The sequence below is a fragment of the Salvia splendens genome, chromosome 15 (genome assembly GCF_004379255.2).
Source record: "Salvia splendens isolate huo1 chromosome 15, SspV2, whole genome shotgun sequence".
Lineage (NCBI taxonomy): Eukaryota > Viridiplantae > Streptophyta > Magnoliopsida > Lamiales > Lamiaceae > Salvia > Salvia splendens.
In genome coordinates this window covers 10195013-10218527 of record NC_056046.1, presented here as the reverse complement: position 1 = coordinate 10218527, position 23515 = coordinate 10195013, and the positions used below count along the sequence as shown (strand labels likewise).

Below are 23515 nucleotides of genomic sequence, written 5' to 3'. Positions count from 1 at the left end.
GGTAGTCACCCCCGCCGGTGAAGAATCCATGCTCAAAATTGATTTCTGGTCACTCAGATATTTATATTGTTATCTAGCTTTGAAACTTGTTTGGTTTATGGACTACCTTATAGTATTAGTTGGGATTGGAATTTCGGATGAATTCTGGTTAACGCACGTCATCACCGATTTCATTGGTACTTCTATTTTCTAAGACTAGATCAACTCTTGACTAATAAAATTGACTTTTCAATCTAATTAATTGCAAAATGCGACTTGCCAACCTGGCCTACATGTATAACTCTAAATATAAAGATGATTTTTTTAGATTCAATTTCGGCCGTTGATTTTAGTTTGGCTTAATATATCAATAAATCGTACATATTTATCAAGGTGGGTGATCAATTGCTAACTCATCATTTAATTACTAACTACAACTAATTTAAGATCATAGGATTTTAGAAAACTTGTGATCTACAATTTGCCACGTGTAATTTTAATTTTTATTAATTAAATCGAAAAAGATAAAAAAAAACTACCAAATTAAGGTTTTGGATGAAAATGTCACTATAGTGTTTCGAAAATATCAATATAATGCTTTGAGAATGTCAACACAATACTTTGAGAATGTTAACACAGTGCTTATATTGACATTTTACATGTATTATATTGACATATTTTATATATCATGTTGAACATTTGTTGCTATGCGAAAAAATTGAAAATTTCAAAAAAATTGAAAATTTTGACATCGGAACATATGCAAGTGAGATCTCGTTAGAATCCTTATGAAATTATCTTTAATTTGATATATGTTGTGCGAAAAAATAATTTAAATCGAGAAAGTTATATGCGTTTTAAAGTTATGAGATATTTTTCAAAAGTTATTTACAACTAATTTGTTGTAAATTGACCTTAATACCCTTATTGACGTTTTTTGTTGTTGATCGTATTGACATTCCGGGATCGATGATTTAAGCCCTTAATTTAAATCTCTAATGATTATTATTTAATTATAGTTAACAATTAAGTATTGAGTTCCCTTATTCCTCAATCCATTCTGACATGGTGCTTGTTTGGAAATTGATAGTATTAGCTTATCTTGTATTGCTATATTATAAGTAACTGGATTTAGCTATAGTTTTAGGATTTGTTTGTTAAATGGATTATTTCATGGAGTATGATAACAAGTTGACAGTACATCAATAAATAACATACTTACTAAGTACTTGAAGGCAACCTTTACAACACTACTTGCTTCCGATTCCATTAGCAGTGGGAAGCTAGAAAAATGTTCGAACCCATTATAATTAATTCTTCAATTAAACAAAGATTGGACTGCCTCAAATGTCCCAAATTTTTTGGTCTGTGACACCACATATTCTTAAAAAAATAGCGTAAGAAGACCCTAACGTTAAATTAATATAATCACGAATGACGTTTTTTTAGCCACTTCTCGGAAAAAAATGCTCAAATAGCTTGAAGGTCATTTTTGGCAATCCCTAAATTTGCTGACATATGAATTTTGTCATATTTCTGTCAGCAATTTCTTATGTGATTTCTTAATAATTTCTGGTACTTCATACATGATTAAAGTTTTGTCAATATTTGTACAGAAAAAAAAATTCTTATATCCCTCTATTTCAAGTTAGTGGTAACAATACATATATCAAGTAGGAAATTCATTGAAACACAAAAAAAATATGGAAAAAGTGAAGTTATTTAAGTAATAAAATCTGAATCAACAACACACAAAATAAAAATTAGGTCACATTTATTTAAATGCTACAGTAACTATTTTCTTGAAAACACTGACATTTAAAATATTATTTCATTATATATCATTGAACTAATTTGTTACTCTAAGCCTAACTTTAAAACTATTTTTATTATTGATATTTTATTGAGAATTTTAGTTTAGCTCAAACTGAAATTTTTAACATCATATGAACATTCAATCTTTAGATATAAATTTGCATAGTTTCTTGCCATTCATGATAAAATTGAAACATGAGTAATATTTTGAAAATATTCAAGCATGTGATATTAGCTATTTAATCCTTGGATTTTTTTATTAATAATAGTATTTGAAATTAAGGCAGTGTAAATTCATAAATTATTACTAGAAAATTAGGATATTTTCATAATATATAAAATTGATCCATAAATCAAGGTAAAAAACAAATAAAAATTAGGGAAAAACACGGAAAAACACCAGAAAATGAGTTTTATAAGGAAGAAAGGGTCTGATTTTATTATTTTCAAATTAATTAATACAGATAATGATAAATCTGTATATTATAAAAAATAGAAATTGTAAATAATGACAAAATTTTAATTACGTATAAAGTACCAAAACTTATTAGAAAATCACATTAGAAGTTGCTAACAAAAATGTGGCAGAAATTACATGTCCAGTGGCGGATGCAGAAAAAATTATTGGGAGGGGCTTTACGGTAGTATAATTTTAGATAGTTCGGAAGTAATTTTTAGTTAGTTTTTAGCTCATTTTAATAAGGATTACCAAAAACGATCTATAAATAGCTTCCACATTTTTAAAATCATGATTTTGTAAAAACAAATCCGTATTATCTAAAAATGAAAGTTTTGTGTTGTGCAATAAAATGTAGTAGTAATTGTAGTTTAATTTTAATATTCATATTACTCCCTCCGTTCCATAAAAGTGGAGTTATTTTACTATTTTGGTACGTTTCATAGTAGTTGTCTAGTCTCTCATTTTCCTTTTTAGTAAAAATCAATACATTTCTTCTCACTTATTTTACTCTCTCTTACTTAATCATCTCTTTATCTCTCTATCTTTTTCATTTCCTACTTTATTCTTTCTTTACTTAACCCACTTAACACAATTTTCTTAATCTCTGTATCGAAAAGAAATGCCTCCACTACTATGGAATTGAGGAGGTAATATTATGAAATAAAAATATTATTTTCGCACAAAGTATGCATTTTTGGTTGATCACGTGTTTTAATGCACGATTGATAAAAAGAGAGATATAAAGAAAAAAAAGTAATTAAAGTATTGTTAGTGGAGAATGACTCTCACCTCATTATAGATAAAATAATTTCCCAAAAAAGTGCACACTCTTGTAGAAAGGATGGAGTAATAGAAAAGAAAAAGGGAAATCAAAAGATATACAACAACGAGCCAACATTGGGTCGGACACATCTTGGCGAGATGAGATGTTGGGGAGGCCCGTTACAAGGTCTCCACCAGGCAAACTGCTCGCATTGAGGAGGTGCGGCCGAGGGGCGAGCAAGATCCCCACGCACCCCACGTGTGCTCTTTTCATTAGAGCATCAGCAGTGGCGTGGAATTCCCCGCGGACCCCTTGCCACGTCATACGGACTTCCCATTGCACAGTGGCGGAATTCCCCTGCGGAATTCCCGAAGGAATTCTCACATTAAAAAAATTCAAAAATTCACATATTAAACAATTTCCGGAATTAAACAATTTACAGAAATAAAATTTCGACACAAATAGGGAAAAAAATTCCATTAAAAAAAGAAAAGTACACTTCACCAAATTTAAAAAAATACATTTCAACGACGACCGCTCCGCTGCCATACTTCTTCAATAATATCGTTCTGGAGTCGAACATGGGCTTATTTTTGGCGCATGTCGGCAAATGCACGGACTCGATCGACTTCGTCATGGGGTATCCCCATGCGGACATTGCTGGTGGCCACGCCGTGGTTTGGATCCGCAGCATCAGCATCATCATTGGCCCAATCAGTCAGTGCTGGACCTTCATCTTCGACTATCACGTTGTGCATGATAATACATGCGTACATGATGTCGGCGATGCTGTCAATGTACCACAGCCGTGTTGGACCCTTCACTGCCGCCCATCGAGCCTGGAGCACACCAAATGCCCGCTCCACATCCTTGCGCGCTGCCTCCTGACGTTGTGCAAAGTATATCTTCTTTTGATCTGTTGGGCACCTGATCGTCTTCACAAAGACGGGCCACATCGGGTATATCCCATCTGCCAAATAATAGCCCATGTTGTACTAGTTGCCGTTGGCGACGAAGTTGACGGTCGGACCGACGCCCATGCACTGGTCGTTGAAAAGCGGCGACGACTGGAGGACGTTGATGTCGTTGTTCAACCCGGCTACTCCAAAATAGGCATGCCAAATCCACAAACGGTAGTCAGCTACTGCCTCAAGGATCATCGTGGGATTCTTGGCCTTGAAACCAGTCGTGTACATCCCTTTCCAGGCAGCGGGGCAGTTCTTCCACTCCTAGTGCATACAATCTATGCCGCCTAACATCCCCGGGAACCCGTGCTGATTCCCGTGCATATCCAACAGAGCCTGACAATCTTCGGGGGTTAGGCTTCCGAAGATACCTATCCCCAAATATCTCCCTAACGCCCTGACAAAAATACTTCAGGCACTCTCGGGCAGTCGTCTCGCCGATGTGGAGGTACTCGTCGAACATGCTGGTCGCGCCTCCGTATGCCAGCTGTCTAATTGCGGCAGTGCACTTCTGAATCGGCGTGTGGCCGAGTTTACCAGCCATATCCCCCCGCACCATGAAATACCCGTATCGACGCTCCAAAGCGCCCACGATACGCAGAAAGAGCGGACGATGCATCCTAAACCGTCGCCAGAATAGGTTCTCCCCAAACCGTGGCTCCGGCGCAAAGTAATCCGCGTACAACCTACGGTGGGCAGCGAGGTGGTCTCGGGGTACTATAGTGCAACGGTGGATGGGTCGAGGCACCGCCAGCGCCGAGGCCGCTTGTTCCTCCCTCTCCGCGGCATCCCGCACACGTGCGTGAATCAGCCGCATCATGTGTTTATAATGCCCATCACCACCACTACCACTACCGGCCATTACGGATATATAAAAGAAATTTAGAGAGAGAATAACTTGTTAATACAAGTGGTGCGAATGAAGTGAAGTTCAACGGGATGTATTTATAGGAATCGAAAAAAAATATTTAATGCAATAAACGAGAATTCTACTCGGACGTCCGTGAGAGTCAACGCAATGGTGGACGTCCGCACGGAATTCTCCGCGGAAAGTCGCGGAATTGCGAATTCCTCGCGGGAATTCCGTATCCGTGCATGATACGCACAATGGCGGACGTCCGCCACGGAATTCCCGCACGCCGGTGGGAATTCCGCAGTGACGTCCGCCACTGCTGATGCTCTTAGGTCATGAAATCCCCTCGCCCCACGCTACACCTAGAAGCAAAGAATTATTTGCCCGAAGGAGCAGCATAGTTGGTTCCGAAGGGGCAGAATTGCAAGAGAATTATCATAAAATTCGCATTTCTAATTTGACCCCAAATATCTTCCAAATTAGAAAGAGGACAAGAAGGTGACCAGAAAAGGCACAAATTAGGGAGGAAAGTAGTGCCGCAACAAAAATTGATTCTGTTGCATTCATAAACAAGTTTCAGTTTTTGTTTCCACCAGTTTAACGCTCGCAACAATGGCGTCAGTAGCTGCTGCTAAAGTAACCCCATATTCCATTACAACGGCTAATCCGAAAAAATATCTATTTTCCCACAAATTCTCCATAAAAGTCTCTTTTTGCCCAGACTCGCCGAGCCCAAGACTCGTCGCAGTTAATTCCAACAACCCGAATCTCGATTCCGTCAATTCTGTTTCCGGGTTTGGATCGGGGCCAGGAAGCGCGGAAAGTTCGCATGAGTTTCCGTCTCCTTGCGCTGCCATTGATTTTCTCACATTGTGTCATCGCTTGAAGGTTTGCATGTTTTTGCCATTTGCGCTAATGTGTGTGGGTGGGGTGGGAATCAGTTGATAATTTGGCTGTGCTTAGATTGTTTTTTAAGGTTTCGACAATTGTGTATTCTGGACTTCTGGTAGTGTACTTATCCTTTTCCTGGAGGTTTTTACTAGTTATACGATAGAAATTAATCGAATGTAGACAATATTACAGTGTGTTTTGATGCTAAGAGAGAGCCCGTTGTGGGGGTTATGGGACAATTCCTGGAAATCAAGGAAATATTTTGTGTACACTACAGCCACCTATAGATAATAGAATCATCAATATTCATGACCATTTCGATATGGAGGTTGGGATGCCTTCTGTGCCAGTATATTTTATGTTAAGAGAAGGGTCATTGTGAATCAACCATAGCTTGATCATGCATAAAATTAAGACTAGTAGACGGCTGTATGGTTTCTATTTAAAGACCCTTAAGCTCTTTTCTTGAATGCTGTCAAACTTTTCGTTTTGATGCTATCTCCTGTCTGCTATAATAAATGTTGCCTTTGATCCCTGTCTCACTCTCACATGCTCTTAGTCTACGAAACGGAAAGGATGGCTGAATCATGGCATAAAGGGTCCTGAATCAATAGCTGATCACATGTATCGTATGTCATTGATGGCTTTGATTGCTGATGATGCTCCTGGTGTCAACAGGGAACGGTTGTACTTTAATTGATTTTGCGTCTACACTCTACAGTGCCACCAATGTTACACTCACATTATTTCTTATTGACCATGAAACAGGTGTATCAAGATAGCAATCGTTCATGATATTGCAGAAGGTATATTCTTGATCCAATTGAATTTTCTTGGCGTAGTAGTGGAGCTCTAATGTTTCTAAAAAACACTTATTTTCCTTGTTTCCCAGAAGTAACATTTTTACATTTATCTCACCCGTCCATCCCCTTCTGTGTATTATAATTCTGTAGAATTAACCGTGATAGTCTTGCTGATATAAAATTTTGTAGCTTTCTATAATCTATATATCTTCTGTTTCCTATTCTATCAACTTCTAGGTATCCAGTTTGTCTTCCATACTTTTGAGAATAATGACTGTAATTAGCTCACAATAGAACATTGTGTATTCCCAATGTAATTTTTTATTATGGAAAAATTGTCAGCAACAAACTTTACTATGTGGTGATTTTTGTCACCTTACTGATAGTTTTCAAAATCCTGCTAAAATAAGTTATATGCCTTAAGAACTGTCAAGTCACAATGTTTCTACTTGATTGACTTCTTCTGAGCTAACACAGGTGTTGATTGTAATCCGGGTTAGATTTCAGGGACTATAATATTAGCTTGTTTAAGAACATGAGGACCTATGCCTCTTGCCTTGTTATTCAGTCCTCCTTTCTTGTTATAGGGTTTTAGTTCTTTTGACTTTGGAAATTACTTTTGTCATCAATTTGTCATTCTCATACTGGACATGATCACATGAATATGTATGTGTTGTCTTCACGTTTGTAGCCATTGTTGGAGATATAACCCCATCTGATGGTGTGCCAAAGCATGAAAAGAGTAGAATGGAGCAAGAGGCATTAGATGAAATGTGCAAGGTTCTTGGTGGCGGGATGAGGGGTTTGACTAAGCTCTAAAGCTATATATACTTATAGTCTGTGCTCTTCTTGTATCAGAAATGATATCATGAACCTTTTTTGGCAGCTGAAGAAATACAAGAACTATGGCAAGAGTACGAAACCAACTCATCTTTAGAGGCCAACCTTGTGAAAGATTTTGATAAAGTATGCAATGCTGCATCTCTGTTTGATTCTAATGAGATTGTATATAATCTTTTAGTCCCATCGGGATGCTGAAATATCTCAATAGTATCTAGTGGCTTTTTTCAGCCATTTTTTTATCAACTCGCATTTTGGCCTTTTTTGTTGCTTCTATTCTAAACTTGTTCTGATTATTATGTTTCCTGTCTGTGACGTGATATTTCTACCAATGTTGTGAAGCATACTCACCAATGCTATCGGCTTTCAAGAAATATAGTGTATACTTTCATTGACCAGGACGTGGAGGCTTGAATTGCTTCTAGTAGGGAAGCATATAAGCTATCTCCTCATCCTTGGTTATTTTAGAGATCAAAATTTGGAACATTTGTCATTTCTGCACGTCATCTAATTTATTTTGAAGCAAAGGAAGGATTATTAATGTTCACAACTTAGCATAATTCATTTCACATGTAAAAGAAAATTAAGTATTTCCTTCTTCTGTTGTTCCCTTCTTTCTTTGATGCAGCTCCTTGTATGTACTGTTATTTGCTCAGTTCATGTTTTCTTTCAACTTATTTATCTCAGTTTGTGTACCTAAATTGTCTAATATTTCTTCAGGTTGAAATGATTCTACAGGCGTTAGAGTACGAAACAGGTAAAATGAGTTGTCATTTGATTCTTGGCATATAATTCGTGCACTTAATGATCTACAATTCATAAATTTTTTTCTATTAAAAAGACTGCTAGTGGTATATTTTCAAAGTTTTAAGGATGTCTCAGAAATCTGAATTTTGAAACCGAATACTATCTGATGGTAAGTGTTTTATCTAGCAGAGCATGGGAAGATATTGGACGAATTCTTTCTGTCAACTGCAGGTAAGTCTGATGAAAAATTCTCTTCTTCACTAAGCTATACATTTTCTTGTTAATAATGCATAGTTGTCTTTGTTCGTTGCAGGAAAATTTCAAACTGAAATCGGGAAAAGATGGGCAGCCGAAATCATTTCCAGAAGAAATTCGAGATGAACAAATAGGCCTAACTAGGCCCTTAATCCATCTCGCTGGACTAGCTATCAATTAAGTTTAGTCATCTTATATTTCTGTCGTCATCCTCGGCCGTTCCTGACAAGGAGCAACGCCGTGGAAGACTGAGCAGAAATCGCGTATTTTAACGAGTTCCTTCTTTCCCTGAGAGACGACCTTGTTTTAGTAGTTTTAATAATGCAGTGATACTTACTTCTCTTGTAGGTTATTATTATGCGTAAGAAAAAGCAGTACTTTTTGTGAATTATCAATAATAAGTCGAATCCTCGTTTTTATTATGAACTGAGTCGGAGACTTTAATGACATTGATTTTTTTATTTGACTACAGAATTATTAAACTTGGTTTTAGAAAATTTGAAGATTAAATAGAACTTGACAACCGATATTGTGGCAAATATTGAATTGATAAGACTTAGTATATGTAGTGTGATGAAATATAGTAACACAATTAATAATAACAGTTAGCAATCAAACTCTTTTAATTCTGAGGAATAACTGCTAGTACAATAATTAAGGACATAAAGTGAGAAAATTGTGAAAAGAGAAGAAAAAAAAAAGAGTTATGGAGACAAAGAATTGTTGTTGACCCCAATTTTTCGTGATCAAACAATAATCCATTTTCATGCATTCACACATAGATAAATAAAAAATTAGCTCTCCAGATTTGTGATGTGGAGAATCTACCATGGAAACTGAAAGCTCAGAAAAATTCTCGCATGTTAATGTTATGTCACACATCTGTCATGTTTTTTCCGATGCATGGCTGCTTTTGGCATCTCGTTGCAGTGATTCTCAAGTGTGAGATTTTTTATTTTCCTGATTTGTGTAAATAGTAAAGTTGTGATCCTGCAGCTGTATACACTGATTTACGTGATATCTGTATCGGAATTCAATCGGATTATGACGTTATTTGACGTTTTGGCGACTAGGTCTTGCGTAGAATTGGGGATTTGAGCACTGCTTTCCCTGCAGATCGTTGTTTCATTTGGCGATTGCCAATTTGCCATGTGTTTTTGCTTCTTAGTAATTTATTGAGAATACAGTGACTCATGCATGTGCGTGAAAGGAAATTGTAGTTTGATCGCAATTTTTTGATGGTTTGATTGTTCGGAGAAGTGTTATTGCTTGGCTACATTGTGGTTTTTGTATATGATATTCAAGTGTAAGTAAATTTGTGTATAGAAGTAGCGACAAAGTTAGTGTATCAAGGGGTTGTTGGTGGCTGGTGAGATGTCATCTGCATCTTCTACACAACCTCCTCTTCCTCCTGATGATCCTCAGGGTTCATTACCGCCACCACTGAAGAGTTCCCCCCCTCCCCCAATCCCACCTCCTCCACCACTGCCCGAGCCACCACCCATGGCTTCTCCACCTTTAAGTCCACCACTTCATCCACCTCTAGTATCACCACCACCTCCTGTTAAACCACCAGTTAGCTCTGCACCGCCTCCACCGGCAGATGTTCAATATTCGCCTCCTCCTACTACTGAATACCCTCCACCCCTGCCTCCGTCATTAAACAGTCCCCCACCTCCTGCTGTGGAATCACCAACACACATGCCCGCTAATAGTTCACCACCACCAGAGCCCCCACCAGGTTTGTCTCCACCACCCTCACCACCTCCACCACCACCTCCACAAAGCTCATCTCCACCACCTCCACAAACATCACCTCCGCCACCACCTCCACAAAGCTCACCTCCACCACCACCTCCACAAAGCTCACCTCCACCACCACCTCCACAAAGCTCACCTCCACCACCTCCACAAACATCACCTCCACAAACATCACCTCCACCTCCACAAAGCTCACCTCCACCACCTCCACAAACATCACCTCCACCACCACCTCCACAAAGCTCACCTCCACCACCTCCACAAATCTCACCTCAACCACCACCTCCACAAAGCTCACCTCCACCACCTCCACAAAGCTCACCTCCACCACCTCCACAAACATCACCTCCACCACCTCCACGAAACTCACCGCCACCACCTCCACTAAACTCACCTCCTCCACCTCCACAACATTCACCACCAGTGTCACCACATGCACCTTCAATGCTAAAACATCCACCTCCTCCCCCTTCTCGGTCACCACCATCCCATCCGAGCACCAATAGTTCCAGTAATACACCAACATTTTCAGAGCGTCTTAGTGGTGAGGGCATTAGTGTTGAGGCCAACTTGGTACTTTCTTTAGTATTTGGTTTATTAGGATTTCTTCTCCTGGTTGGATGCTGTTGGAGATGGCGAAAAAGAGGACGCAATGGTGGTTACATTGTGCCGACCTCTTCCCACGAATCAGGTAAATATATTAGAACACGCAAATTAAAATATCAGCATGGTCATGTATCCTCTTCTTATGAAAATAATTTTAAAAAGTTATCTGCTATGTGCCCAGATCCTGCATTTTTGAAGTTCCGAATGTCAAAACATACAAACCGAAGTGGCTCTAGCATAGATATCATATGTTCACCCCTTCAAGATCCTGGTGGCTTCAGCAGGTCTAGGACGTGGTTCAGCTATGAAGAACTAGTCCAGGCAACAGATGGATTTTCAGCCCAAAATCTCTTGGGTGAAGGTGGATTTGGGTGTGTGTATAAAGGAACCTTTGCGGATGGTAGTGATGTAGCGGTTAAGCAGTTAAAGATTGGCGGAGGGCAGGGAGAGCGGGAGTTTAGGTCGGAAGTTGAGATAATAAGTCGTATACACCACCGCCATTTGGTTACACTTGTTGGTTATTGCATAAACGAAAACAGAAGGCTGCTTGTATATGAATATGTTCCTAATAATAATCTCTATTTCCACCTTCACGGTAAATTTTGCTTTTCAATTTTGAAGGATTCCTTTCTGCATAAATGATTTCTTATGTTCCTATAACTTGTTTCAGGTGAAGGTATGCCTGTTCTGAATTGGGCTGTACGTGTAAAGATTGCTCTGGGTGCAGCTCGTGGAATAGCTTACCTTCACGAAGACTGTAAGCTTGTTCTAATTCTTGCCAAGATATATTTCGCTGTTGAAAGAAAGTCTGTTTTATCCTCCCTTTCACTTGGAACAAGCCACACTTTTTGCCATTTTTAGGCATATACTGTATACTGGACTTAAGTAAAAATAGAATTAAAATATTATCATTTTCTCAGAAACAAAAACATAAAATAGCAGTATCATAGACATTGTGATGATGTTGATCTAAACTTGATAAGATGTTGCCTCAAATTTCTCCATGTTCCTCAAAGTAGGGACAAAAGAGTGAATTAACTTCTTCCAAATAGTTCAGCAAGAAGAAAGCATCTGCTTGAATGGATAGGAGGATTGCGCTACTGGAAGTTAATAGGAATATTCTTTGTGAAGTTTGTTACGACCTTTTCTTCTTAACTTCTCATCTCTCTTGCTCTAACAGCTTATGAACTAGGTGTTCTCTAACAATGACAACATGATAGAATTATTTATTTCATAGTGCCCATATTTAGATGTTTATATACTCTGGTTAATCAGAATATGCTTAAAGCACGACTTTGTGTTTTCATCTTAATTGGTCTATAGTTTCCCTTCTCTTTCTGTGTAAAGAAACTAGAGGCATTTTTTAGGGGATAATAATTCCATCATTTAGTGACAGAGTAGTGCGATACAAATAGAATAACATAATTGGTACTTTACATTTATCTACTACTCTGGACATTTTAATAGCTCATTTGCATATATTGTAACAGAATATTAATTTAATGTATGTTGGTGGATCTTCAGGCCATCCTCGTATCATCCATAGAGATATAAAGTCATCTAACATCCTTGTAGATAGTAACTTTGAAGCTCGGGTAAGTGTATTTTCTTGGACACGATATGTTTATATTCAAATACCTATTTAGAGTATCAAGTACTCTTCAGTTCTTGTCTATCTACATTTCTAGGTTTCTGATTTTGGATTGGCTAGATTAGCTTTGGATACAAATTCACATGTTACCACACGTGTTATGGGAACATTTGGGTAAGTCATCTGCCATTGGTATTGATGTTTTTATGGAAACTAGCTGAAGCATTTTAAGTATTGATTTTCTCTTATACCTGAATTTATTGGGGTTTCAGGTACATGGCTCCTGAATATGCATCTAGTGGCAAGTTGACTGAAAGGTCCGACGTATATTCATTCGGAGTTGTGCTTTTAGAGTTAATTACTGGACGCAAGCCTGTAGATAAATCTCGACCATTAGAGGCTGAGAGCTTAGTTGAATATGTAAGTTTATCAATATGTTTTATGCATAATCGACAGGGATAAACGTGCGCAACTATATGTTGTAATACCAGAGAATTCTTTTCCTTAGCATTCATGAGTGTTTGTAAAATGGATTAAGTTGGTTTTGCATTCATGTCCATCTTTTTGCCACTTGGTCAACCCGTATTTTTGCATCCATTTGTGCCACTTGATTGCTGTTGCAATATTTTTGAGCTGTTAGACTAGAATGCTTCTATTGAAATAATAAAAACCTGAGATTTCGGGTAGTTTCTCCTCCAAAACAACTGTTTGTTTGATTGTGTTTATGTTCCAGTTGTTTTATGTGTCTAGTACTGGTGTGGTAACAGGATCCAGGAGTGAATGTAGCAGAATTTCTGAACGCCTGTTGCATGCAACATAATTACTTCAGACATTGTATCAAGTTGTAGTACATATTTTCTCTAGCAATTGCAGCATGGGCTACATGTGTATATGGAGAATTAAACAATCCATTCTATCTATTTTATTAATGTGATTATAGCCCTGTAGGTAGTATCCTATGATGGGCTTTCGAGTGTAAAGAAGGAAAAAAATCAGCCTTGAGGTGTGGTATATGTTGTACTTCTTTTATGTCTGCTTTAAGTGCTAAGTTACTACATAATTGTACTAGCTAAAAGGTGCATTTTTGAATGGTAATTTCTGTTAGCTAGGAATGTCTCTTTATTTTAATACAGCTGCTAAATTGGAAACATTAAACCAAATTCGTTGCAGGCTCGACCTTTGCTATCTCAAGCAATTGTGACACAAGACTTCGAGAAGTTGGCTGATCCAAGGCTTGAAAAGCAATATATCGAGAGTGAGATGTTTCGGATGATTGAAGCTGCAGCAGCATGCGTGCGCCATTCATTTATCAAGAGACCAAAGATGGGACAGGTAATAACAGTGTTACTACAGCAAAATATTATCACATGAGAAGCAAATTACATGGATGGAATTGCATTTGTTATTTTTATCAATCTGTAAATGCTGTTCAGGTGGTGAGGGCATTGGACACGATGGCTACCACAGATCTGACCAACGGAATGAGAGTGGGGGAGAGCCAAGTATTCAGCCCCAGAACGCAGTCTGCAGAAATCCGACTGTTCCAGAGGATGGCGTTTGGCCCTCAAGATGATATTAGTAGCCAATTCTTTGAGTAGTCACGCACGTCCAAGCATTGGGCGTGGATGGAATAGCAATGACTGTTGGGGCTGTTCCGCTGCTTCTCGCTATTTGCATGCACCAATGTGTGTGTGTGTAAATGGAATAGATGCTCGTTGCATGAAGCATATTGATATGGAGAAGGAAGAGTTGTGGTCTTTTTCTTTTTTTGTGGGGATGTTTGTTTCCTGTATAAGAGAGAATTGCCTTTTTGTCTATCTTCTTAAACCTATATTTATAAAGAGAAACTGTTTATTTCAGGCTGTCTTTGTATTTAATTACTAAGTATTATAAGTCTATAAACCGTTGTTTAAATTGGTTTGGTGGAGCCGACAATTTTAGGTAACGTTAAAACGGTGTATAGTAATAATGAAAATGAAGTACTCTCTGAAGATGGAGAAAATTGAATAATTAATTATTATTATTATTATTATTATTATTATTATTATTATTATTATTATTATTATTATTATTATTATTATTATTATTATTATTATTATATTTAAAGAATGGGGACAACCAACTCCTCCTAGTGCTGTGCAAGTTGACTCTCTCTATCTCACACACAGATTTAGGTTGAGGGTGTTGGATTGAGGTGATAATGATTAATGATTAGTGAGCGAATGAAGTGGCAATCATAGAACTCTAGTCTGTGTGGAGGAAGCTGCTGCATGTTCTTGGCGGTGCTATAATTATTCCATAGTTATCTAAAATATATTAAAAGGCTTTGTGTCCTTAACTATTCGATTATATAATAATAATAATAATAATAATAATAATAATAATAATAATAATAATAATAATAATAATAATAATAATAATAATAATAACTAATGATTAATCACACACTCCATCTTCGGCGAATCAGTTTTTTTCTTCTTGAATTTCTTTGAAGAACCATTGGTTTCTCTCTAAAACTATCTTATTTTAGGTGAGTGAAAACTGTCAAACGTTTTCATGATAATTTATTCATATCCCACTTGGAGTGTATGATTAAATAGTACTCAATGATGATGTTCGGTTTTCAAGATAAAATAATACCAAGATACGATCTAGGATTGAGTTGTGAGATTATTTTAGTCATATGGGTTAGCTATGACTAATTATTTCATGATTATCTATCTAGAATTGAGTTGTAAATTGAATCTCATAAACCAAACACATTACAAATTTAATCTCAGATACAATCTTACAAACCGAACGTCCTAATCACCATCACCATCACCATCACCATCACCAGGCAATGAATCTAAGACTCGCCACATGCAAGCGATTAATTTCTTACCTACTTATATTGCACTCATTTAAAGCTAAATTTACTTCTTACTACCTCCCAAGTGTGTGTATCATTACTACGCATTTTTATCCAAAAAAATGTCAAAATATAAGATATATAGATACATTCCATCTAAAATCACACTAAAATAATACTCAAGAAAAGTTACCAAGAATAGGTCAGTCACTTGTACAAGTTGTACTTGTACATAAGTCAATAAAATATTGTTACAGAAGTTGATAATTATAAATACTGGTTGATCATCTTCGTTGCTCTTTCATCTTCACCAATCCATCCACGCGTTTTCTCACTCATCGACCAATTCACCAATTCAAACCGACGTTAAAAACACGGCCTCAAAAACTCCCCAAAGCAGCACAGCCACCATCGGATATTAGGGTTTCTTCTAATTCGATTTTGGAGAAATGGTCGCATTCCGCAGCATCAGAATGGCTAAGATGGAATCCGATCAGCTGAACCAGCTGAGGGACATCTTCGCCCGCTTCGACATGGACCACGACGGCAGCCTCACGCAGCTCGAGCTCGCCGCCCTCCTTCGCTCGATCGGCCTCAAGCCATCCGGCGACCAGATCCACTCCCTCCTCGCCAACATGGACGCCAACGGCAACGGCTCCATCGAATTCGACGAGCTCGTTGACGCGATCCTCCCCGACATCAACGACGAGGTGCTCCTCAACCAGGACCAGCTCATGGAGGTCTTCCGCTCCTTCGATCGCGACGGAAACGGCTACATCACCGCCGCCGAGCTCGCCGGCCAGATGGCGAAGATGGGGCACCCCCTCACCTACCGTGAGCTCAGCGATATGATGCAAGAGGCCGACTCCAACGGCGACGGCGTCATCAGCTTGAATGAATTCGCCACCATTTTGGGGAAATCGGCTGTCGAGTTCCTCGGCCTCGCGGAGCCGGTGTCGTCTTCATCCTAGGGTTTACTCATCTTAATTTCATTTGATTTGATTTTTAATTGGGGGAAATGTATGTTGCGTTGTACGACAAAACTAATTGATCCTTTTTCTTCTCTACTTTTCTCTTTCGTGTTTTTCATAGTTTTGATTAGTTTTTGTAGATATTATATTCAGATAAAAAAATTTGGCAGAATTTCAACAGCAAATTGTAACGTAACGTATAAATGCGTTTGTTTGAGCCATGAACAAGATTCAGCAAATCAATCAGTGTTGAATAATTCCCAATGCCTAAAACAACAGTGCAAGTTTAAGCAAAATCTTGATAATAATAGAATGATTTCCTCACATATCTATTTCAACTACATCGACTGATGAAGATTACAAAATTGATTGAATCTGTGATACGTAAAAACTGCACAAATAAACTGTACAGACCTTGCGGTACAAGTTCACAACTAGAAAATCGAAGCATCAATGTACAACGAGCAGGGCTCCGAACCCAAAGAACAGCCACGTGCTATCGATGATTACGGCTCCTGTCATGCAATGGATTCGTCCGTGCCAGGGAACGAGCAGTGAAGCCCACAGTCGTGTGTCTTATCGATCTCTGCCTCACCATGTCACAGAATTCCGGATCATCAGCTCGGCCCTCATACCTAATCCACTGTATCATTCCATGGTACATTGGGAAGAACCTCATCTGAACAGCTTTGTACACAAAGTAAGGCAGGAGAGCTGAGACGACAACGTAGATTGTTACCACGTAGAACGCAGGTATTGGGGCCAGAGACTCCACAAACACCTTATACGCGGTTGTGGAGATATTCGAGGGCATAGCTCCGTACGCTAAAAGGAAAATATACCACAGAGCAACTCCACCCCAGATGAATATATGCTGGATTAAGGTGAAGTAACTAATGACTAGAGCCATCTGGCAGTTGACGACCCACACAACGCACGTGTACATTACCGCTCCAAGAATCTGGTGATCGATAATCTTTCCGTTTTTGTTGAATCCCTGAGGGTTCAGTGACCTGGTGCAGAAGTAGTAGATGATAACAGCGCTGGAAACACCATTGAGCATCCAACCAATAATGCGGCGCCAGCTGAAGAGGGAGTTCTGCACACCTTCTTGGTAGAGCAAGGGAAACTGCCATGTGAAATCGAGCATGAGACTTTGATGAGATACTAGACGCGCTAATATATCGTATGGAGGCGTACCTTTAGGCATAGTCTAGCAGAAACGTCCTGGTCGAAGACCCCCATGGCAATAACGGGTAATGAGGTGAAGAACACGTTGTAAAGGGACAGAAACCAATCATTATACGCGGTTTGCCCAGAGAAAGACGAGTGAGCCTCGTATAGGAAGAGAGTGATACCAAAAGTGACATTCTTGTAGAAAAAGTAGCAAATCTGCATAAAAGGTTTAAGAAGTGAATGAAGACATAACTTCTAACAAAGCTTAGAAGTTTGGAAAGGTGAACATTGAAGTTACCATTGAAGAGATCCTTCTGTAACACCAATGCCCATGCACCAAAAGTAGACGTTCCAAAAATCGGAACTGAGCAATTGCAATATCACTCGACATGACCGCCTGGTACGTAAACGAAAACAAAATGTGAGGCTTAGTCAAGAATTCTTAAATCAAACAACACACAATTTAGCTTTTGCACCTGCATTCCTTCAACACCGCTTATTCCGATCCCAATATCTGCTTCTTGCAGCATTCCAACGTCATTAGCTCCATCGCCAATCGCCAGAGTAGTCTTATGTATTCCATCCTTAACAAGTCTTGTTACCTGTGTGGTTAAAATAACCATTTGAATACTTGTACATATACGATAGAAGCAGTAGAGGCGGCTAAAAAATCAATTTGAATACTTTTACATATATGATAGAAGCAGTAGAGGCGGCTCGATCACAGAATTAAATGAGAATGTATAGATGCAGAGAACACAAACTAACCAAAGCCTTCTGCTTAGGAGAAGAGCGGCAACATATTACAGATGCACAGCTGATTGCAAGGTCAAGAAACAAATTCTTGACACCGTCGTCTAATGCATATGCAAGAGATTTCCCATCAATGATCAATGCGAAAGCCTCAGATCCCGAGTTATCCACCTGACTCTTCCCTTCAGTGATCTGCTGGAGAACACTTTGCTTCGAAGCCTAATAAAAAATTGAAACCTAATCAATACCTCGATTACACATACCACTTAAGAAGACTTACACTATTACAGTAACATCGAACAAATACGAAGAGGAAACATTTTGTACCCACCCCTAAACCAGAAAATGTAATCTAGTAATTCGAAGGCGATGTAAATGTCAATCCAACAGAAATTGCTCACAAATAATTATAAATCGCTTTACCTTGGCAATCGCATTCTTATCTCCTGTTTTCTCCAATGTTGTGATCTCTTCTGTATCCAAGCTAACAAGAATATGCTTCATTCCTTCTCTGAGCAAGCTACAAGCATACCTGCAAAGTCGACCCGTTCAATCAGAAATACATGGATAGTTGGCTTTGATTGCATTTATGAGAAATCATGCTGGAACATACCCAATGTTGATTGCAGTTTCCATCTTATCCCCAGTCAAAACCCATATTTTGATCCCGGCCTGCGCAAGTTTGTCGATACACTCAGGTACCTGCCACAAAAAAACACCAGAAAAGAAAATTCAGCACTCGCCAAATCTAGAGAACCGTGCATGACTGCACTGAGTGATACTGTAAAATGACGCACCCCTTGCTGAAGCTTGTCCTCTACGGCTGTTGCACCAAGAAGAATCATATCTTTCTCGATTTCTTCAGTCACTTGATCAATCAGTTCCTGACGATTGGCGCTGACTGCATTCTTGGCTTCGGCGAATTTTTCATTGAACAACGTGTATTCTTCTTCGCTGAGTTCCCTATAAGCAAGTATAAGGGTCCTCAAGCCTGTATCAGCATACTCATTCACGTGTTCCCTGGTTTCCTTTTCATATTCTCTTCCATTTTCAGCAAGCCTCTCAAACATGACACTGCGATGAAATAGTAATTATGCAGCTGATATTAGGATGGTTTATTATTTAGACAAACAAATATATTTTGCAAAAAGTTTACGAATGAAAATATTTCTACTGGTAATGCTTAGCATGCCGGGAACATTGTCATCGTGTGTTTCAGACAACAAAACATATGGACATGAAATGCACGGTAGCAGTTTCAGTACATTACGAAAGCAACCAACCTGTCAGCACCTTTGCAAAACAATAGTAGCTTTCCCTCCTCATTCCTTACTATCACGGACATTCGCTTTCTTGAACTGTCAAATTCTAGAACATTTAACAACTTGTATGACCTGCATGCATCAGCTAAAATTGTCTTAGGATATGCACACAACTATAACTGAGGAGAATAAATTCCTACTTCTATATAAAAAGTCGGATAAATGACTGTCTAAATGTCAAAGGGAGGATGAAAATATGGTGGAGAAATCAAAGATACTGACCATTCAACTCTTTCTCTAGAGACGGGGTCCCACTCCTTCACATGAACGCTTGTTTGTGTTCTTTTGAAGAATTCAAAGCCGATTTCCCTAGCTGCAATGACAAAGGCAGCCTCATCTGGTGACTCAGCTTCATATGTGACTTTCCCTGTGTTTTCATCAACATCGGGTAGAGCTGTATGGCAGACTGCCAGCAAGCGGAAGAATTTAAGGATGACATCCGAATGGGGCTCTTTCAACCAATTCCCGTTCATGATTCTATCATCGTCAAAATTGAATCCCTTAACCGAAGATCTTCTTGGGCTGCCAACATCCTTTCCTTTCACCGTAAATGGAGACCCTGTTCGTTTGGCCATATCCCTTTCCACTTCTGTTATACCATGTCCATATGCAGTACCAGCAATTGAGCACTTGATAAACTCCATCGAATTACAAGTTAGCGTCCCTGTCTTGTCTGAAAGTATTGTATCAACTTGCCCTAGCTCCTCATTCAGATTTGAGGTACGGGCATAAGCTGGTTTGTCAGTTTCTTCATAGTACATACTAACATCTTGATTTATAAATATGCTCTGAAGCACCTTAACTATTTCTATTGACACATACAAAGAAATCGGAATCAAGTAGCTGTACAGTAACAAGGCTGTCAAAAAGTGATATATGGCAGCTGCTGGTGCCCTATCTGGATCAAAAAATATGTCAGCATTATCTGGTCTGAGATACCACCTTTTGACTCCGCCATCCAAGTCGTCTTTAGTCTTAATCCCGAAGTAGATTGATCCAATTGCGGAGATGGTGAATAAAACACCAAACAAAAGGTAAACAATCTTATCCATCTTCTTCTCTATATTGCTTCTCTTGGAAGGAGGAGGTGTAGAATTCTGGATAACCTTCGTGTCGTGGCCTGTGAAGATAACAGCTCCGTATATGTACTCTGTGTTACGGAGTTTTGAGTCTCTAAGTAGCAACTGTTGAGGCGAAAGAGGGAGTTGAGCTCCTTCTAACTCCATACTTCCAACAAAACTGTACAAATTAGCATTAGGATCCTCACATTTGATAACAGCCTTGAAATCTTTGAACTCCTCATCATTTAGTGACGAAGTTGCTTCCAATGCTTGTTTGATTTTCAAATTTGTCTCCCCGTCAAGGTTCATGGTCTCAACGTAGCAAATAGCATCTTCATAACTTGATGAAAGCAAAACTAAGTCTGCAGGAAAGAATTCATCCTTCTCCACCCTAACTATATGCCCGACTTTCAGATCTTTCCATTGCATTGACTTAAACTTCCCATCACCTTCATGTACCTTCACCTTTCTGTTGTTCACCTCAACATCCTAATATTTGCAGATTCTCATCATCATCATCATCAACCAGAGTATACAAATGGACAGGTAAGAAAGGAAACAAACACCACCCAGAATCTTTCATCTGAAACCAATAACTACGTCGAATACTATAAATTTCCCAAATGGGCAAAAGCCAGTGGGAACATTTCTAGTTCAACGACACAAAGCGGCCTCATAATCAAGCCCTAATCAAGGCAATCTTAACTAAATCGAAGATTATCTGAATCCAGAAACAATCAACATACTTTTTGTTTGGATAATTTTGAGACAAAGAAATAAAGCAGCTGTCAACAATAAATTTATTGGCTCTGTCAACTCAAAACAAAAAACATTCACACTGCACATAAACAAAACAGGTTGTTTCCACAAAAATCCGAACATCCCAAATCCAGCAGAAAGTCTTCCAATCTGAACACATACAAAACTAAGTACACATACAAAACTAAGTAGAATTCCTCCAAAAACTTAGTAAAACTCTAAGCAACCCAAGCCAAGAACCAAATAAAGCAGCAGAATAGTACACTCCATACACCTCAATAATTAAAAAAGACAAACACACACAACCGCAACATCAGCAGCAACAGCAACAGCAACAACAATACCAATAGCAAAAACAACAACAAGGACAACATCAGACAAAACGTATATCATACTACAACATAACCAAAAATCAAGAATACCTGTTGATTCCGCCGCCAATCCTCAATACCTTCCTTAACCATGGTTGCTCCAATAACTATAATCAAGGGAACTATGGCACTGACCGCGGTATAGGGCGAAAGAGGGGTAAAACTCAAGATACCAATGACAAGAAAATAGAAGTTAGCCACTCTCCTAAACTGCTCAAACAAAGCCTTGGGCAAGAAAGTTGCAGGAGTATACTTAGTTGTCCTAACATAATTAGTGGCATATGTCCTAAGGCCGGCGTCCAAACCATCCGGCTCGTTGCAGTAAACCACCCTTGAGAAGCCAGGCCTCCCAATCTGTGACTGTGAGAGATCTTCTTCTGCTGATGGTCTTCTTGCACATTTGAATGTGTAGATCCTGCTGAAATTTATTCTCCTTTTTCTGCCGTTTCTCATTCTGTTACAACAACCTTAATCTCGTGAGATCCCAGAAGAGGAACTGAACCAGGCCTGCTGTCTGAAATAGCAGCAACTGCCCTCTGATAATGCAGGTGTTCAGGGGCAGCTACTTTTGTCAAGCACCTAGCACACAAATGACTTCATAATCAGGGAATTTTTTCTAACTACCATACATAAACAATTATTTTCAGAGAAAAAAATAACTCCAACAAATGGTCCTAATCTCCAACTACTCCAAAACAGTAGTCAGAAATGAATTATTGTGAATATTTGGGGGTTTCAGAGGACTGATTGAGGAAGTAGAAGACAAGAGATTCCACCTTCAAAAAGGCTCAATCTTTGTAATGAGTGATTAGATTAAGCAAGATTAAGGCTGCTGAATCAGCTGGAGCAGCTCAAAAGTGGTGTATAAAAACAAGAAAACGGCAGTGCCTTGGCAAACACCCAGTATTAGATGAAAGACGAAAATGAAATATACGTGTAGGAATTATCTAGTCATTTGATTTTTCCCTCATGACATACACCTTTGATCATTGACTTGGATCTCTCTCTCTCTCTCTCTCTCTCTCTCTCTCTCTTTGTTTGACTTGGGTTTTTTGGACAAGCCTAATGTTCAAATTCAAAACTTGACCACTATTCCTTAAAGAAAAAGGAATTACAGATCACAAATGATTGTAGAAACTCTTAATGGATGACACATTAGCTATTGCAAGAGAAGCAGAGGTTGAAAATTTCAGAGAGAGGGAGAAAGGGTCAAGGAGACAAGGGGCGATAGGAAATGAATTGGGGTTTTGCTTCGAATTTTCACATTGTGAAGCTGGTGATTTCGCGGGAAAACATTCTTTTTTCAAGAACATGTTTGTTGTGACTTGTGATTCTCCCAATTCGCATGTTTTTGTTTGTTTTTGCCGGAGATCTGAGGAGAAATGTAAAACCAGTTGCACATGCAGGAAAAAAAATATTTGTGGGGGAATTAGAGTGAAAAAAAATAGAATCTTTACAGTAACAATTTGTTACTGTGTGTTGCCAATCATTAAACTATTGATCATAATTAAATTAAGAGCGTTTTAGCGATGTGTTAAGATCGGACAAATAATTAGTTGAATATCTTTTTCTTTTCTAGATTGAGACAGTGACAGAGACAAAAAAAAAGTGAAATTACATTCGGCAAAGCTGACAAAGGACCGTAACTCAGGAGATGTGATTACTCTCATAAAGTATTAATTTAGTAGTACTAATGTATTTTGTTGAAAATTTAGTTAATGGAGTAGTAGTAATTTTGCATATATTTTATAATTCGGTTAACTGATATTTATAGAATATCTAATAATTGCATCATGTTAATCCCTATAAATTGAGTCTATATAAAACTGCCACTACATCTAATTATGAAGCTAAAACAAATGTATTTTTCCAATACTCGTAATTCAATGTATGCGTTCTTAATCGCATAGATGTGAAAATGT

At 38.5% G+C, this 23515-nt stretch overlaps 5 protein-coding genes across 6 annotated transcripts; 4 read left to right on the top strand and 1 right to left on the bottom strand.

The window, feature by feature from the left end:
* The first annotated feature begins 5339 nt into the window (after nucleotides 1-5339).
* LOC121769361 (5'-deoxynucleotidase HDDC2-like) lies at nucleotides 5340-8793 on the top strand. 2 transcript variants are annotated; one of them, XM_042166144.1, is made up of 8 exons: nucleotides 5340-5723; nucleotides 6286-6410; nucleotides 6495-6532; nucleotides 7221-7331; nucleotides 7416-7495; nucleotides 8090-8126; nucleotides 8303-8347; nucleotides 8430-8793. In XM_042166144.1, exons 1-8 carry the CDS (start codon nucleotides 5448-5450, stop codon nucleotides 8495-8497), a joined length of 780 nt encoding a protein of 259 aa, XP_042022078.1. In that variant the 5' UTR covers nucleotides 5340-5447; the 3' UTR covers nucleotides 8498-8793. The 2 variants fall into 2 exon arrangements, with proteins under 2 accessions (XP_042022078.1, XP_042022079.1); XM_042166145.1 differs by having other exon boundaries at nucleotides 5343-5723; nucleotides 8306-8347.
* Nucleotides 8794-9058: 265 nt separating this feature from the next.
* Nucleotides 9059-10290, top strand: LOC121766684 (leucine-rich repeat extensin-like protein 3; the record flags this gene model as incomplete). Its single annotated transcript, XM_042162951.1, has 2 exons — nucleotides 9059-10241; nucleotides 10283-10290. Coding segments are annotated over exons 1-2 (504 nt in total), but the record flags the coding sequence as incomplete, so codon positions are not given.
* Nucleotides 10291-10440: 150 nt separating this feature from the next.
* LOC121767707 (proline-rich receptor-like protein kinase PERK10) lies at nucleotides 10441-14188 on the top strand. The gene is made up of 8 exons (XM_042164032.1): nucleotides 10441-10823; nucleotides 10920-11333; nucleotides 11409-11495; nucleotides 12263-12333; nucleotides 12427-12503; nucleotides 12602-12749; nucleotides 13500-13661; nucleotides 13763-14188. Exons 1-8 carry the CDS (start codon nucleotides 10577-10579, stop codon nucleotides 13925-13927), a joined length of 1371 nt encoding a protein of 456 aa, XP_042019966.1. The 5' UTR covers nucleotides 10441-10576; the 3' UTR covers nucleotides 13928-14188.
* A 1216-nt stretch (nucleotides 14189-15404) lies between these two features.
* LOC121768233 (probable calcium-binding protein CML16) lies at nucleotides 15405-16247 on the top strand. Its single transcript, XM_042164657.1, has one exon. The coding sequence runs from the start codon at nucleotides 15630-15632 to the stop codon at nucleotides 16149-16151; it is 522 nt and encodes a 173-aa protein (XP_042020591.1). The 5' UTR covers nucleotides 15405-15629; the 3' UTR covers nucleotides 16152-16247.
* Nucleotides 16248-16436: 189 nt separating this feature from the next.
* LOC121768232 (putative phospholipid-transporting ATPase 9) lies at nucleotides 16437-22994 on the bottom strand. The gene is made up of 12 exons (XM_042164656.1): nucleotides 22370-22994; nucleotides 21645-22172; nucleotides 19625-20952; nucleotides 19364-19474; nucleotides 18878-19154; nucleotides 18694-18782; nucleotides 18504-18612; nucleotides 18096-18299; nucleotides 17804-17929; nucleotides 17626-17724; nucleotides 17352-17543; nucleotides 16437-17280 (listed from the first exon to the last, which is right to left on the bottom strand). The coding sequence occupies exons 2-12, from the start codon at nucleotides 22044-22046 to the stop codon at nucleotides 16648-16650; spliced, it is 3570 nt and encodes a 1189-aa protein (XP_042020590.1). The 5' UTR covers nucleotides 22047-22172; nucleotides 22370-22994; the 3' UTR covers nucleotides 16437-16647.
* Between the last annotated feature and the right edge of the window lie 521 nt (nucleotides 22995-23515).